At 35.2% G+C, this 15,637-nt stretch overlaps 1 protein-coding gene across 1 annotated transcript; it reads right to left on the bottom strand.

Annotated features, from left to right (window-relative positions):
• Positions 1–8,457: 8,457 nt before the first annotated feature.
• LOC114751906 (nucleolar complex protein 2 homolog) lies at positions 8,458–15,106 on the bottom strand. Its single transcript, XM_028940600.1, has 11 exons — positions 14,933–15,106; positions 14,648–14,697; positions 13,750–13,830; positions 12,206–12,748; positions 11,042–11,344; positions 10,349–10,678; positions 10,049–10,255; positions 9,844–9,930; positions 9,106–9,200; positions 8,883–9,017; positions 8,458–8,746 (listed from the first exon to the last, which is right to left on the bottom strand). Exons 1-11 carry the CDS (start codon positions 15,012–15,014, stop codon positions 8,503–8,505), a joined length of 2,157 nt encoding a protein of 718 aa, XP_028796433.1. The 5' UTR covers positions 15,015–15,106; the 3' UTR covers positions 8,458–8,502.
• Between the last annotated feature and the right edge of the window lie 531 nt (positions 15,107–15,637).

Below are 15,637 nucleotides of genomic sequence, written 5' to 3'. Positions count from 1 at the left end.
GGGCTCAACCCGCCAACCCCCCAATAAGTGGCGGGTTGGGTTGATAAAAATTAGGACCGTTTTAAAATGGAAGTTTTAAGCCCATAACCGCCAAGCCCAAACCAGCGGCGGGCTAACCCGCAGGGTTGGCGGGCCAACCCGTTTAACCTTTTTTTTTTTATTTGCAAATTTTTCCCTTTGCCTCTTAGTCTCTACACTCTCGGCCCAGTCCACAGTCCAACAGTGAGCAGTCCATGTCCAACAGTCCAACACGGCAACACCAACATGGTCCCATTTTCACATTTTGCTTGCGTGTCGCACTCCTCCCAAACTCCCAACTCTCCCAGACCCAGTCTCCTAGTCGCCCTCGGCCAGTCCTAACTCCCAAGCCCCAAGCTCTCTCTCCGCTCTCTGTCTCTGCTTTGCGCCTTTGCCCTAGCTCATGAGTGATGATTGAGCACTTGATAGTGATTTATGTAGTGATATTGTGTTTGTGACTTTGTGGTAGTGTTAATTTGGATTTATGTTTTAATTTGAGATGTTTGTTAAATTATTAAGGACATATCATGTTCATTTAATCATATGTTTAATATTTTGATATATTTGAAACTTGAAACTTTGGATGGATTCCATGTTTTATTTATGATAATTTTTATTTGCATGTTTTATTTTAAGTATTTAGGAATTTGGAACTTTGAATAGGTTTTATTAAAAAAAAAGAAAGTAAAAAAAATTACAAAATTTGGCGGGTTGGCGGGTTGGCACCCTGGCAGGCTGGGTTGAAAAAATTCCAACCCATCAGAAAGTGATCCTAAAAAACCTAGCCCGCCAAGCTTCAGGCCCGCCACGGGTCAACCCATAATCAGCGGGTTGGCCCATATTACTGGCTCTAAATAAGAGTAATCATCTGTATACTTAATTCCCGCTATAATGTCCTGTGATTGGATGTGCAATTAATCACTAGTTAATTCATAATCCAAAAAAGAAAAAAAGAGAACAAAACTATAGAAACATTTCCCATGTTAGCTCAGACAGAAGCATATCAATCTTACTTGGCTACCTACACACACACACACCCAGGCTCACTTTGCAACAAGTTCTTTTCTTTATTTATATATACAAGAATTAAAAATATATTTTATTTTCATTAATTTTGACCCAAAAAAATGCATGATTTTATTTTGATTATTCCTGGAGGATATTTCAATAAAATCGATTACAATCTTTACACCAACCTTGTTGGTTGAATATATATATTTGTGTCTGAGAATGTGTGACAACCTTATAATATTTTACTTTTATGAAAACTAATTAAGTATAACACTGTACCAGTTAATTAATTAATGAACGATTTGGATTTGTCAAAGATAAAGCTTCACTAGTCCTTCAATAAGTACTTCTCAGGTCCTAAATATAAGACCCTTATATAAGTGTGTATAAGGGTCTTATATTTAGGACCGGAAGAGTATAATATATCTCTCATTTAGTTCACTTTTCTATTTCTCACGTTATATATATATATATACATATATATATATAATTGTACAAAAGTTGACTCGAAAATAAAAAAACCAAAGTTTCTAATCAAACAGTCATACAAGAATTTGTCCGTGAGCTCACCATATATATCCATTTATTTATTTAGTTTTGTCCATCCGAAAACCAACTTTTTTTGACCAAATTAAAAAAAAAAAAATCTCCGTGTGTGTGTGTGTAAACACAGACACATCATAGCTAGAGAGGTAGACCCTCGAGACATGCCAACACCAAACAGCATCTTCATCCCCCCTAATTCAAACCCTTTGATCATTACCTTAAAAAAGCACATCAACATAGCTGGCCAATGATATATATATAAATAAATATATATACATATATATAAATATATTGCTGATACATATGTAGTTTATTTCTGGGTGCACATGGAAACCCTAACAGGGGCGTAAATGGGATCCAGGTTTGCTTGCTGAAGCACAAACATATGAGTTAATAATGTGTCACCTGGTCTCTCTCATATTGCCCCATTTGTCTCTCTCTGCTACGGCACCTCCATGCAAGTGTCCATGTGATTTCTCTGTGAACAATATTCTCAAATTAATCATAACATACAATAACTCTCTCTCTCTCTTCTTGCTTCCTCACTAAGATCGATCTGTGCCAGAATCTTACATTACAAAATGAAAGCAGACAACGTGCGTGTGGTTCTGCGAAGCTAATGAGAAATGGCCGGCCCCAACCAAATCTCAATACAATATAGTATGACGATCTTCTTTAGGGTTCTATATATAAATAAATTATTCTGGTTTATTGCTTTCTTAGGGGGTGGTGTCTTTTGGACGGGTCTTATATACGTATGGTAGTACCATATTCTGTACTATATATGAACTTATATACATAGTTTAGAAAACAATAAAAATAAAGATAGTACTTTAGCATGGTGAATCCATGATGTTCGTCTAGATACATTATGACACAAATTAAAGAGTGGTCGTTCTAAAAGTGAGCGCTGTTCATGCATGCATCTATCTATCTCAGATTCGTTTCGGACAATGTAACACATTATGCATTAAACATATACTCCTCCGATCTTTAATATAAGACTCATTTAACACATTATGCATTAAACATATATATAAATATACATGGTGGGGTGGTTTTCTACCACTTATGAGATTGAATTTCTGTGAATGTTTTCTTGCTATTGCAAGTGTCTCATAGTTATATACCCTCGTTATCTATATTAGCTATCAGAGTTACACGCAGCATGCTGAATTATATTCTTATTCACTGAAAAAATTCATCATATAACAACAGGCCTTGTCCATATATATAGACCTACACATCAGATGGGCTCAACTAAGTAACTCCTAGGCCCAAACCGAAATAAACCAAACACTACAACAACTCAATACTCCCCCTCAAGTTTGGGGCTAAATACATTGGAAGCTCCTAACTTGCTAAGCAAACGTAATTGAGTCTCTTTTCCTACTGGCTTTGTTAATATGTCTGCTTCTTGATCAGCAGAACAAACATGCTGAAGCTTCACTATCCCTTCTGTCACTTTCTCACGAACAAAGTGGTAATCGATCTCTATATGTTTTGTTCTCTCGTGGAACATTGGATTTGTGGCAATGTGGATGGCTGATTTGCTGTCACAATACACATCAACTGGACCTTCTATAGGAATCCTTAAATCAGATAACAGACCTCTAACCCAAACAACTTCTGACACGGCTGAACCAAGGGCCCTATACTCAGCTTCAGCCAAGGACCTTGAGACTGTTGCCTGCTTCTTGGTTTTCCAGATAATGAGGGTGTCTCCTAACTTGAGAAGATAACCAGTGACTGACCTACGCGTGGTCTTGCATGATCCCCAATTTGAATCACAGAAGCATCTCAAGTTCAGGTCCCATCAGAAATTGTAACATTTTTTGCCTTTGCATAGCTTCACTATACAGTTTAGAAGTGTTGCACGTACAGGAAGGAATTGCTATGAGGTTACTTTGTTCTTCCCATAGCTCTTTGAGGCACGAATAATATGCAGATACCGAAAGATTGCCTTGACGTAAGGAATTAATCTCACAGTGCAAAGAAAATATCCTTGACCCAGATACCTTGTTGAATCGCTCTCGCAAGTCCTCCCAAGCCGTCCGTGCATCTTGTAGATATATGAGACTGTTCGCAAGGTCTTTGGAAACCGAGTTTAAAATCTAGGAGAACACCACGGCATTACACCTCTCCCAGTGTTCTTTGAGACGCGAATCTTGTTCAATCTTTTTGCAAGATCCATCTATGAAGCCGGTCTTGTTCTTACCTCGAAGTGCAATTAACATTGCCTTACTCCAAATCGCATAATTCTCACTTCCCATTAACACTTGGGTAATGATCGACGCGCCCTGCGTATCCGAAGGATGGAGGTAGAGCGGGCTCCCGAAATCAATTGTTTCGTCATCGGAGCCTTTCGCTTCTCCCACGGTTCTCGTCATCGTCAAATCAGAACTCACGGGACTCTAATCGTGATATGATTCTTGGATCAGGGATGACTGAAAGATTGCGTGGGTGTCTTCGTCTGTGGTTTACCAATTCATTCTTGAATCGCAGTCAAAGATGAGGGATTTGGAAGAATACGGGTTCCGGTTGCTGGGCCCTTCTCAACTGGTATTAACGGATCTTGACTGACCCGAGCTCTGATGCCATATTAGCTATCAGAGTTACACACAGCATGCTGAAATATATTCTCATTCACTGAAAAAATTCATCATATAACAACAGGCCTTGTCCATATATATAGACCTACACATCAGATGGGCTCAACTAAGTAACTCCTAGGCCCAAACCGAAATAAACCAAACACTACAACAACTCAATAATATTAATATATATATATATATATATATATATATATATATATATAAACCTTGATAATTTCATACAGGATAGGAGACACATCACATACACATGCATGAATGACTGAAATTAACGTTGGTTTTAGTTAAGGTATTGGATTAGACTCCAATGAAATGCATTAAGAATATTAAGCTGCATGTCAACAATACACAGACACACATAGAACCTTTGATCCGAATTAAAGAAAATTCACTGATTGCCTTGGTGTTTTCTAAATGGGCAGCATCATAACATTTATTGTCTAACTCTCTTGATGCCTACTAATTTAATTAATTTGTTAGCATGCCCAGCAACTTTTTAGATAGTTTTCTCAGCCTAATTAACTAATTTCCTTTTTTCTTGGCCATCAAGCCTAATTAACTAATTAATAGCACAATAATGGCCATCTTATGCCCAGAAATTGAATTACATTTGTGATCGCTCATGCTTTAATTTAAATTTGAGCGGACTTCAAAATAAGTTGCATTGTTCATAATTTATAAATAATACTATTTGAATCTATAGATTTTGTACGTTTGTGTGTGTTTACACATACAAAACATCGATCACTGGGAACCATGGAATCATGGGTTTAGCAGTCAAAGGGTTAGATGCTCTCATTAAAGAGAGGGGACTCAATTCCTGAGATCCTTATGACGGTTGCAGAGACATATTCAAAGTCAAGCCCTCAGTTCATAACATGTGGTGATTCCTCGTATAAGTCTTTTCTTGGTAGGTAGGGCTAGGTTAGGAGTTAGTTTTCCTACTCTTAGATCATGGATGAACCTAACCCCTTTCTAAAATTCATCACAAAAAAAAAAAATAATCACTGGGAAGAAAGCATTGAGATGGGCAAGGAAATAGCTACCGTGTTGGATGAAAGTATGACAAAATAGAGTTGTATAGGTTCCGTATCTAATTAATTAATACAATACACTAGTTTTTCTCCATCCTTTTTTTCTCCAACTTTTATAACTAATAATAATTTTAAAATATTATATTGATTTTAATTAAAAATAATTATAATACTAACATTAAATTTTAAATGATATCGAGTATCTCATCATTTCTAATTAATTATTATGATACTTATGACTCCTCCCAATTTCATAATTCATTAACTAGAATTGTTAAGAAATTAACAGTAATTTTCTCAAATATTAATAATAATTTTTTAAATTGAATATGAATTTTAATTAAAAATAAATTACAACATTAAATTTCTTTACACATTGATCTAATTAAGAATAACTACAGCACTAAATTACATTTTTAATTTTTAAATGTCTCCCAAATGAGATTTTCAATTGTTTTCAACAGATCCTTCTAATATGGCTTTCAAATTTCACAATTGATCTATAATTTTTTAGGTTTATTAATATTTTTTTATAGATCTATAGTAATTTTAAAAAATAAATTTTTTAACTAAAAATAATTGCAACGTTCAATTTATTTTATTATTGATTTGAATTAAGAAGGAATATAATATCAAATTTTATTTTTAAATAATCTCCATTCGAGCCTTCCATTATATATTAAAGGCATGAGGATATTTTGGTCAACTGCTTCTACACAAACACGTGTAAATACCTTGCGGCGAAAGTGTTAATTTCGAAGTTTAGAGAGCATTAAATTGTCATTTTCCCACAAGAAAGTGCAGGCTTCTCACTCTTGGACGCCACTCCTTCCGTCGTTTTTCATTTTTCAAGAGGAAAAAAAAATCAATATTCACGTAACTTCCACATTTTTATTGCCGGATTACCAAACTGGATAAATATAATCTCTTTGCAGATAATTATACAATTTTGAATCAAATGCCCCTTTACATTTATAATCCATATTCTCGTAAATTTAAACCCTGATCATTGTTATTTTCATCATTTACAAAATAATAAATCTTGACTTAGAAAGTGTTTGGCTAACCTAAAAAACACTTTTAAAAAGTATTTTCACATAAATGAAAATAAAACTCTTTTCACGTACTTATTTTGTATATTGTAAAATTACTTTTAAAACCATGATTTAATTTTCACTCAAACACTTCCATATGTGTACATGCTTATAAGCACTTAATACTACCTTCAATTACTTCTGGTCTTTAATACGAGTTATTTTAACATTCAATTTAATTCTAAATATAAAATCTCAATTTACTTTGTATTTCATATTTATCTTCTTTTTAAAAAAATAGTCATTATAATAGTTGCATAAATTAGTTCTAACTAATACATATAATTAAAAATAATATTTTAAAAAAATAATACCTATTTATTACAAATAACTAACTTAACTAACTTTAATCTATCCAAATTAGTTAATTAGGTTTTAAATAAAAGCTATTAAGCACTTGAGGTGGCATAAACCACTCCAACAAGCCCGAATCATCAATTTTGATCAACCTTTTTTTTTTAACTTTTGCCAGCGACCAGTTTTGATCAACTACGTTAATCTCTCACGTTTCACTGAGGGGAAAAATGGGAAATCTCCTCAAACATGAAATCACCAAAGCCACTAATAAAAATTTAATCTTCAAAACCATATTGGTCCACCAACTTTTTTCTGAGACAAAATTTAACTACATATTAATATACTTATTAATTTGCAATGAAAAAAAAAAAACCAAACCGAACCAACCAGTTTAACTGAAAAACTAATGAACCAGTCTGTAGTTCGGTTTGGTTTAAATCCTAAACCAGCACAGGATCAAACTGATAAAAAACTAGTATAAGCCGGGTCACCTGTTGGTTGAAGGAGGTTACCCGTTTAATTTTTTTAATCTTTCACATCACAAAAACGACGTCGTGCAATTTCAATAAAAAAACAGTCAAAGTCGAATGGCAGCCTCTCCTCAACTGTTCATTCAGTTGTTCGATGTGTTCTCTTTCCCTCCCAAAATTTGAAATCCCTAGCATCTTGGCGGCAACCTCTCGTCTTCAATCATCAAACTTCACTTCGTTGCCTCAATCCTTCAATTGCTGGCCGGATATTTCTGCTTTGTCAGTGGCAATCTTCAACCTTCAATCTTCACAGTTGCAACTCACAACTCGGCTGTTCTGTTCTTTAATCCCAGTCACAAGTTCGGACATTCTTCACGGTTGCAGGCTCAGATTCCACTTTCTCCTACTTGTGAAATAGCAAACCATCTCTGCGATTTTGGTGCTTTCAGGTGCCATTTTTGTAAGATTTCAGCAACAAGTATATGTTCTTGCTCATGAGAGAGAATAATAGGCTTTGTTCTATAGATATATGGATTAGGTGCAGAATAGTAGGGATAAGTTCGAATGAAGCAAGCCAACGAAGAAAATTCTAAGAGGTTTTCGCTGTTATCCTTTATCTCAACAAATTCTTCAAGCACAAAAGTATCAGACTAGTTAGCATATCAGTTAGTACGATATTTCCTATCTTTTTTTTTTTTTAAACAGAGGGTGTTTGTAATAGCTTGTTGAAGAACATAATAGAACTCAACTAATTTCATTTTCACAAACCTTTGAAAGTGCAATCCGACTATAGAAAGAGAGAAAACAAAAAACTATAATGTCTGAATATTGAAGCTATTTTTTTCGTTTTTATGTTTTGTTAGTGATTATTATTTTTAGTATTATTTTATTTTGTTATTGTTAATTAATTATATTATTTTAATACAACTAGTTTGATCCCAACTTGATCATGATCCGACCCATTAACCCTTGACCCGTTTTTGGTCCAGTTTTTTGTTCCTCGTTAAAATGAGACCCATCATTCATAACTATGAACAGATTTATATTATATACTGACAGTGATAATAAAAAAAATATCCTATATCCGACTAGACTAGAAATAAGCACCTTTTCAAAATTAAATTAAATTAAATTTATAATTAGCAATAGAAAACAATTTAATACGTAAAAATAAATATATTTTACTACAAACACAAATTCATATTTCAGGTTTATTCCCAGGATTCCAGAATTACATTTACTTGTACATGTAACCGCGGCATAAATTTAAATATACAGGAGCCCCATGTCTCAAACAGAAGCCTATTCTTTGTATTGGTCATAAATCTGAAGAGACTACTGAAACTACAAAATTGTTAAGCAACTCTCATTTTTCCCAAAGCCGACTGAGTAAAGAAAAGCGATGTCTCCAAATAGATCTCTACCTGTTTCTAGTCTTGCCAGGAGATTTCTTTTGTTTTGATCTTTTTGTTCTCTGCTTCTTGCTTTTCTGCTTTGGAGGTACTTCGTCTGCATCATCATTTTCTCCCTCAGAAAGGCTCTCATTAGGAAAATCATCATCCTCATCAGAACTGAGTACCAAGTCCTCAACCACATCTTCATCAGTTGCTACCTGTTTTTGCTTCTGCTTCTTCTTTTTCTTTGTTTCTGTAGGATTTTTTACCCTGCAAGCAAAAGCAATTCTGAGACAAAAGTACAACTGTACAAGGTACGTGAAAAATTCTTGAAATATGTAAATGCTTGTTGTTAGTGCAGCCATGTTCATTAGTCAGAGAGTTGAGGCAAAATTGAGAGTCATACTTGGAGCCTTTTCCAGGTAACCAAGACGAATTGAAGACAGAAGCACCTTCCTCATTCTTTCTGGCATCATCATCATCTTCATCACTTTCTGGTATGTTACGACCAAAAACAGCGGACTCTTCCCCAACAAGAACACTGGAAATTCTCATCATGTTAGCGAGCTATTATAAACAGAATTACATGTTGAATACCGTAATACATGAGACCGAACGGGATTGTGAACCTGTAATCTGTCAATGAAGCATTCTTTTTCTCTGCTCTCTGGCGGAGAGTTACAACATACTTGGACAGAGGGCTGACAGCAGTCTCCTTCTCATCCTATGAAAATTTACACTTTTCAATCATCTACCAGAGATTGCATAAACCACCCAAAGAGCTGTCTTACTTTAAGTACACTAAAATTGAGCGTTCAGAGAAAAAGGGATGCAGTTACCAAATTTAAAAAAGGGATGCAGGGTAATGGCTGTGGTAGATGAAAATTTTGCCAGATTGAAAAAAGTTCTGTTATATTTTTGCGCATGCAATTTCAAGAGCAAATAGAATATAGAACACTGAAGAATAACCGAGTGAAAAACAGCTAAAAAATACTACCTCTGCTACTTAATATACAGTTAGTTTGACTTTTAATTTAATCCTAAATATAAGACCTCAATCCACTTTATCTCTCATATCTATCTATTTTTCCCAAGTTAGTCCTTGTAATAATTGCATATGTTAAAGATTCAATCAAATGATAGTTCTAACTAATAAACATGGTTAGCAAGAGTATTCTAAGAAAAATAACACCTATTTATTACAAATAACTAACTTAATTAATTCCCTTAATCTACTCAAATTAGTCAGCTAGCTCCTATATTAGAAACTGGAAATACTAAACAAGTTAATGAACTAGAGAAGTAAAAAAGCACTCACCAAGAAAACAAATGAAACTCAAGGGCCACAAAAGTTAAGGAATGCAAACCTGAAGAAAGGATGCTGCTGCAAGGTCATTAGGTAAAAAGGAAACTGACATGCGCTTTGCATTCACAAAGTCAGAATTAGCCTCAATCTGGAGGTAGGGAAATGCAAAATTAGAGACATATTACTCGGGCTTAGACGAATGCAAATTTATGTAAGCACATCTGAAAAGTATCGTTGCATTTTATGACAGTTTTTCACATAGATACCTGGCGAATAAGCAACCTCATTTCTTTCCGAAACCTCTCAACTTTTGTCAATTTACAAAAACTGCGCAACCTCACGAGAGGAATAAAAGACAATTCCATAAATGCAACAGAATAACTCCATTGTGCTAAGTGTTCAGCAAGCTCTTCAACTACAGAAGAAACACATGCCTCTTGAAATGCTCTAGTCTTCAGGCTTGGCTTGCTAACCTGATACATTAGAGATCTCAAAAGTTTGATGGAGATGACAAGGATCAGACTGAGAAAAAAGTTGTTCAACGAAAACCTAGTGCTCATCGTTACCTTCAGTATACTTCGCAAGTCAATAGCTTTGCCAACGCCTCCTGTTGGGGGCCTATTCAATTCTTTCATCTCCAACATGTCCAAAAGAAGAATGGACACTGGGATAAAGGAATTTGTCGAAGCTGCAATACGGTTTAGCATGCTGATGCATCTCAATCTAAGGGGAAAATATCTGGCTGTGGGGACTAGACGGGCCACCCCAGATATTATTTGGGTCAAAGGGTACGCGAGTTGCTTTAAGTCAGACTCTGAGTTGTAGGCACAAATAGCACCAGTCCAGAGTTCAAGACAGTTCATAAATTTCCATTCATACACTTTGCGGAATGCTTCCTAAAGAATAAATTTCAGGTGATGAGCTAAATGAGTACTACTAATATATCAAGATAAAAACATGTACAATCATTTTGATCACAAATTACTTATCACAGTTAGGTACTCAAGAAAAATTATCATGTTTTGATGAAGAGACATGGCAAAAGATTGCAGCCTTGACACAAGTACCAATCAAGATTCAAAAATTAAAAGGTGCTGAAGGGAGCATAGCAGGCAATACATGAAAAATGATATCAAGAAGAGATGAAATGGCACTACTCAATCAAAAACTGACTAGTTCAAGGAATTCCATAAATGAAGCATCACAAGACTAGTCATACAGTGAATAACATGACGTATGTAACTAAATGTTTACAGTACCTTAGTTTTTGTGTTTAGAGCGTCTCTTAAAATCATAGCCAACTGCCGGATAAAAACAAAGGCATGTTGATAAGCAGCTGCAAGGTCCACACCTAAAAGTTCAATGACGCAATTCCGAAGAAAATGGATGTGTTGAAGTTTCACTGCATTTACAAATTGGCAGTTCAAAACATAGGCTTTGTACATTCCTTTGAAGCAATCATCTATGCAATCAGATCCAATACGGATGCATAAATCCCTCAAAAATAGAAATGAAACAATTGGAAGGGCGCCACCCCCTGTCCCCCAGAAATGAAGGGCTACCTGGTAGATCATCCGGAAAACAAGTCATTACATCAATAATGGGTGAGAAATATAATGCCAAATGCCCAAGGTAATTATTGTCACATTGCCATCACATGCAACATAAGAGAAGCACATACTTATTGGAAAAAGAATCATATGTAACAGTGTAATCATGATGATACTATCATTTTCGATCTTGCTTATGCAGGGAAACAATGTGCCATAAAATCCCAGGCTCATATCCCCCAAAAAATTCCAGTGTATGAAAATTATATGTATAATCAAAAGGAGGGACTTTCTCAAAATTATTAAGATCAGTTTAGGGGGTTGATTTTGTGCATATGATGTATATAATATAAGAGAACATCAGTGATTTAGTAACTAAAAACCTCTCTCTTCTCAACATAGCCCTCCAGAGATAAAGCCGAGTAGTCAAAAAATTTCACCACAATCAAAATGGTCCCTCTGTTGGAGCAGATGTAGTCAATAATTCACATGGACTTGCTCTAGTGGCAATTTCCCCCAGGATGATTTCATTTAACTAAATACCACAAAGTAAAACGACTATAAAAACTGTGCCATTTAGGGAAGCAGTTTTGCACAAACGAAATCTAGGTTATGAGTTAACAACTTAGGATCCCATGCATTAAGTGATTGCTTGATGAAGGGACCGTTTTGATAAGGAGAAAATCTCGAGGACCAAATTGAAAGTAATCTTTGAAAAACTACATCATTAATTTAATTTACTTTAGAATATAGTTAATTACTGTGCAAAACATATGCAATGTAACTTCACAGAAACAGTGCAATGATGCTGGATGGTTATGTGAAAGAATACTATAAAGAACATTAAGCAGACAAACAGTGCTTAGTTCATACCTTAATGTATTTCCTTAAGAGGGTAGGAAAAGCAGCCAAAAACAAGGAAGAATATTTAAGCCGGCGTAAAGTAAAGGATATCATTTCTGTGTCAGTCATCTGGTTCAAAACATGGAGGGCATTTCCGAGGTAGGACTTCACTAAATGGTTACGGTTCTTCCATAACTTTGTTGCCATTAGATCTTGTATAGTTTCTTTCTTTCCACCAGAAGAAGGAAGCTTCAACAAATTTCGTAGTATCCCATCCATTTCATTCAGTACAAATAGCATTATTTTGTTGAACACACTACTGGACATGATGCTAAGTTTTGTTGTAGACTCTCCCCCTCCGTCATCACCACAGTGGCATGCAGTCCTAAAAGCTTTCATCAGGGATCGAACTGCACTTAAGCTCCCATTATCTTGGATCGATTTGCACCATGAATCAACCTCAGCAGTGGTTAAGGCTTTCTTAAGTCCTTGTTCCTTTTCTGAAAAATCAAGCTTCTTGGCTTTCTCATCTAGCTGTAGACCTCCATCTTCCAGATCAGTATCAAATTCTTCCTGAAAAAATAAGGAAAGGTTTGATATAATTCCAACAATAAGACCCCATAAATAATCAATACACAGCTGAGAATCACGTGATTAACAACTTTGGCCAATCAGCCATTCCATTGTAGGCTCTTTTTTTTTTTTTTTTTTCATTTCTTTTATTTTTCGTTTAACCTTATATAATCAGTTATATATATAAAAGTGAATCAACTTAGGGCTTGTAATAGAGCTCAGTTGTCCCAATTTCAAGCCTACACGTGGGAAAACCGATGGGGCAGATTGCCAGATTCTACTCTGACATTGATGCCATAGTTTAAGTTCCACTCCATGCAATCATTTGGAATTATCTACCTAATTAAATGCGTATTAAATGGCCCTTTTAGAAAAAAGCATTTGTACTTGGAATCACTCCAATTTCAATAATTATTTTCATTTGCAATAACCAAATATGCTGTAATTCAACCAGTCATAATGTCTTTCAGAATTATTAATTATTAATTTTCACATTTCAAATTTCATTTGCTATTTATTGCTTTAATTGAAAAATTTTTAAATTGATTAGTTGAATTTGAAAAAGAACTAAAGTTTGAACATGAATAAGCATATATTGAATGCCATCTTTCCTCTGCTTTTGCTTAACTTTGAAATTGAATTCGAGTCAATATCAGCTTACATTCAATTTGCATCTCAATTTCTAAGGTTTTTCATAAACTTTTCAGTAGGTGTCCACAGACGTCCTTCCCTCTCTGTTCTTTGAAATCGCACTTTCTGTGTTTGGTCCTAGTAGTTGTCAGGGGCGTACTAGAACTATTATAGATTACTTTCAAGGTGGAAAATCCTAAGACAAAACAAAACCAGAAAACACTGAACCACGAGCATATAAAAAGACACTAAAACTCAGATATAAATAGTTTTAAAATTTAAATTAGAAAACATGTCACAGGCTCATGTGTTACAATTCATGGGTCAAGCAGATAATGATATACAAAAGAGGAAATATTTTGCATACTCACATCAATATCAGCACCATCATCATCATCAAATTGTAGAAGCTCCTTGTCATGCTCTTTCAAGAACTCATAAAATTCTGGGTCCTGTGATGAAAAATTCATTAGTAACATCACCCTAAAAGTTTATCATAGAGATACAGAATGGCTAATAATATGATTCATCTTATCATAAGGAAAGAAAGAAAAAGCAATTCAACCCATTCAGCATTACCTTACCTCGATAAGACAAAAGAGAAATTACAAAATCTAAAGCAGCTGTCAGCCTATAGCCTAAGTTCTCCCACAGATGAATCTATTCCTACTAGAAAAAATATCAGTATTGTTTGTGAATTCCCCACTCCCCACAAAGGTTTTACAACAATACACGATCAGCATTATGCCTAAAGTTGGACGGGCAAACTAGAAAACTTAAACTGTATATTATGCTATAGGTGCACAATACGGATGACTGCTAAAGGACAAATCCTGGAACCACCATATCAACAGCAATGAGACAAAGAAGCAGAAATTTCTAAACTCGTCAAATATCCCAGACTCAGTTACAACATAGACAACTTACTCGCACTTCAGACTATACTTCCGAAAGAGAATCTGCAAGAACGGTACTTGCTTCCGCAGGGCACAAGTAACGCCAGTAAAAACATAGAATGACAGGTAATTTCTTAACCAAATGGTTTGCATGGAAACAACACCAGAGCCATTCTTCTTATCTGTCTAAAGTTCAAGAAATTTATGTCTTCAACCACAAATACAAGACCAGTAAACGTCTTTAGACGAAACTTGAGATCAAATAAGAAATAGTAAAATCATGAAAATTAAACCATTACTGCAAGCACTATCTGGAAATGATGGGATGATATAACTGGTGTTAGTTTGAAAGGAAGACATATAAATTTCTAACCTTTTGCTGAAGTCTCTGCAATTGTTCAATATGCTCCCTTGCTTGATTATCTACAAATTAGGGGGGGAAAAAATCTTCAAGCTTGATTGCATCACCAAAACAAGATAATCACCAGTAAATATAAATTTAGATAAAATGGCGTACAGTTACTTGCAACATAACTCAGAGCCGTGTCAATCATAAGGCATACGAAAGGAAAACGCAATCCAAGCATTATTATGAACATAACATGGAGAAATTTTCCGGCAATAACCAAAATACAAGAGGTCCGAGGTAAGCACAAACCTGTCTTGGATTTCTTAAGGCTGCCATTGCCACTAGAGGCAGCTTCAGGCCTTCCTCTCTTGCGAGAACCTTCAACGTCCATGGCAACAAGCGTGACACCGCAATAAAGGGGAGCAGAGGAAGAACAAATCCAAGGGTCCCAGATAACGGGGATGAATCGAGGACAATGAATCCTACTATGGGAACTTCTCGACTGGAGGAAGTGACGGAATAAGTGATAGAGCCCCGCTCACTAATACATACCACGGAAAAATGAAGCCGGGGAAAGAGAGTCAGATGGAGGAGGCAGCCGAGGGAGAAAAAAGGACTTCTCCAGGGTTTAACTGAAACTGAAAGTGGTTTTTTTTTTGGCGACAAATCGTAAGGAAAATGAAAAGGCCAGGGAGGGAGGGAAACAGAACAAGGGCCCAAAACTTCTTGTTTTATTTCCTTTTCCGAGTTGGAATCTCACTGCGGTGCTGTGTGCGTGTGCATAAAACATTTTTTTTAATCTTAACTTTTTATTAAGTTCATTTCATTCTGTATGGATATAAAAAAACAACTAGTCCTCATAATGTAACAAATCAATATTTAAATTCTTGCTAAAAAATATTTAACACCCGATAGTGTCTCAAACAGAATTGTCTCCAATAAAAAGATACTGATACCTAGTAAAAATAAATAAATGACGATGATCTAAAACATAATTATGCCATATGACTATCT

This window comes from Neltuma alba, unplaced genomic scaffold (assembly GCF_004799145.2).
Source record: "Neltuma alba isolate B1F8T4 unplaced genomic scaffold, ASM479914v2 tig00007157_pilon, whole genome shotgun sequence".
Taxonomy (NCBI): Eukaryota; Viridiplantae; Streptophyta; class Magnoliopsida; order Fabales; family Fabaceae; genus Neltuma; species Neltuma alba.
Note: the sequence above shows the minus strand (reverse complement) of the source record. Positions and strands in the feature narration are given on the sequence as shown.

Coding starts and splice junctions, on each gene's coding strand:
- LOC114751906 (XM_028940600.1), bottom strand. CDS start 15,014: ATGGACGTTGAAGGTTCTCGCAAGAGAGGAAGGCCTGAAGCTGCCTCT. Junction 13,831..14,647: donor TGCAGAGACTTCAGCAAAAG/GTTAGAAATTTA, acceptor TTTTCATCACAG/GACCCAGAATTTTATGAGTT. Junction 10,256..10,348: donor ACTTGCGAAGTATACTGAAG/GTAACGATGAGC, acceptor CTAATGTATCAG/GTTAGCAAGCCAAGCCTGAA.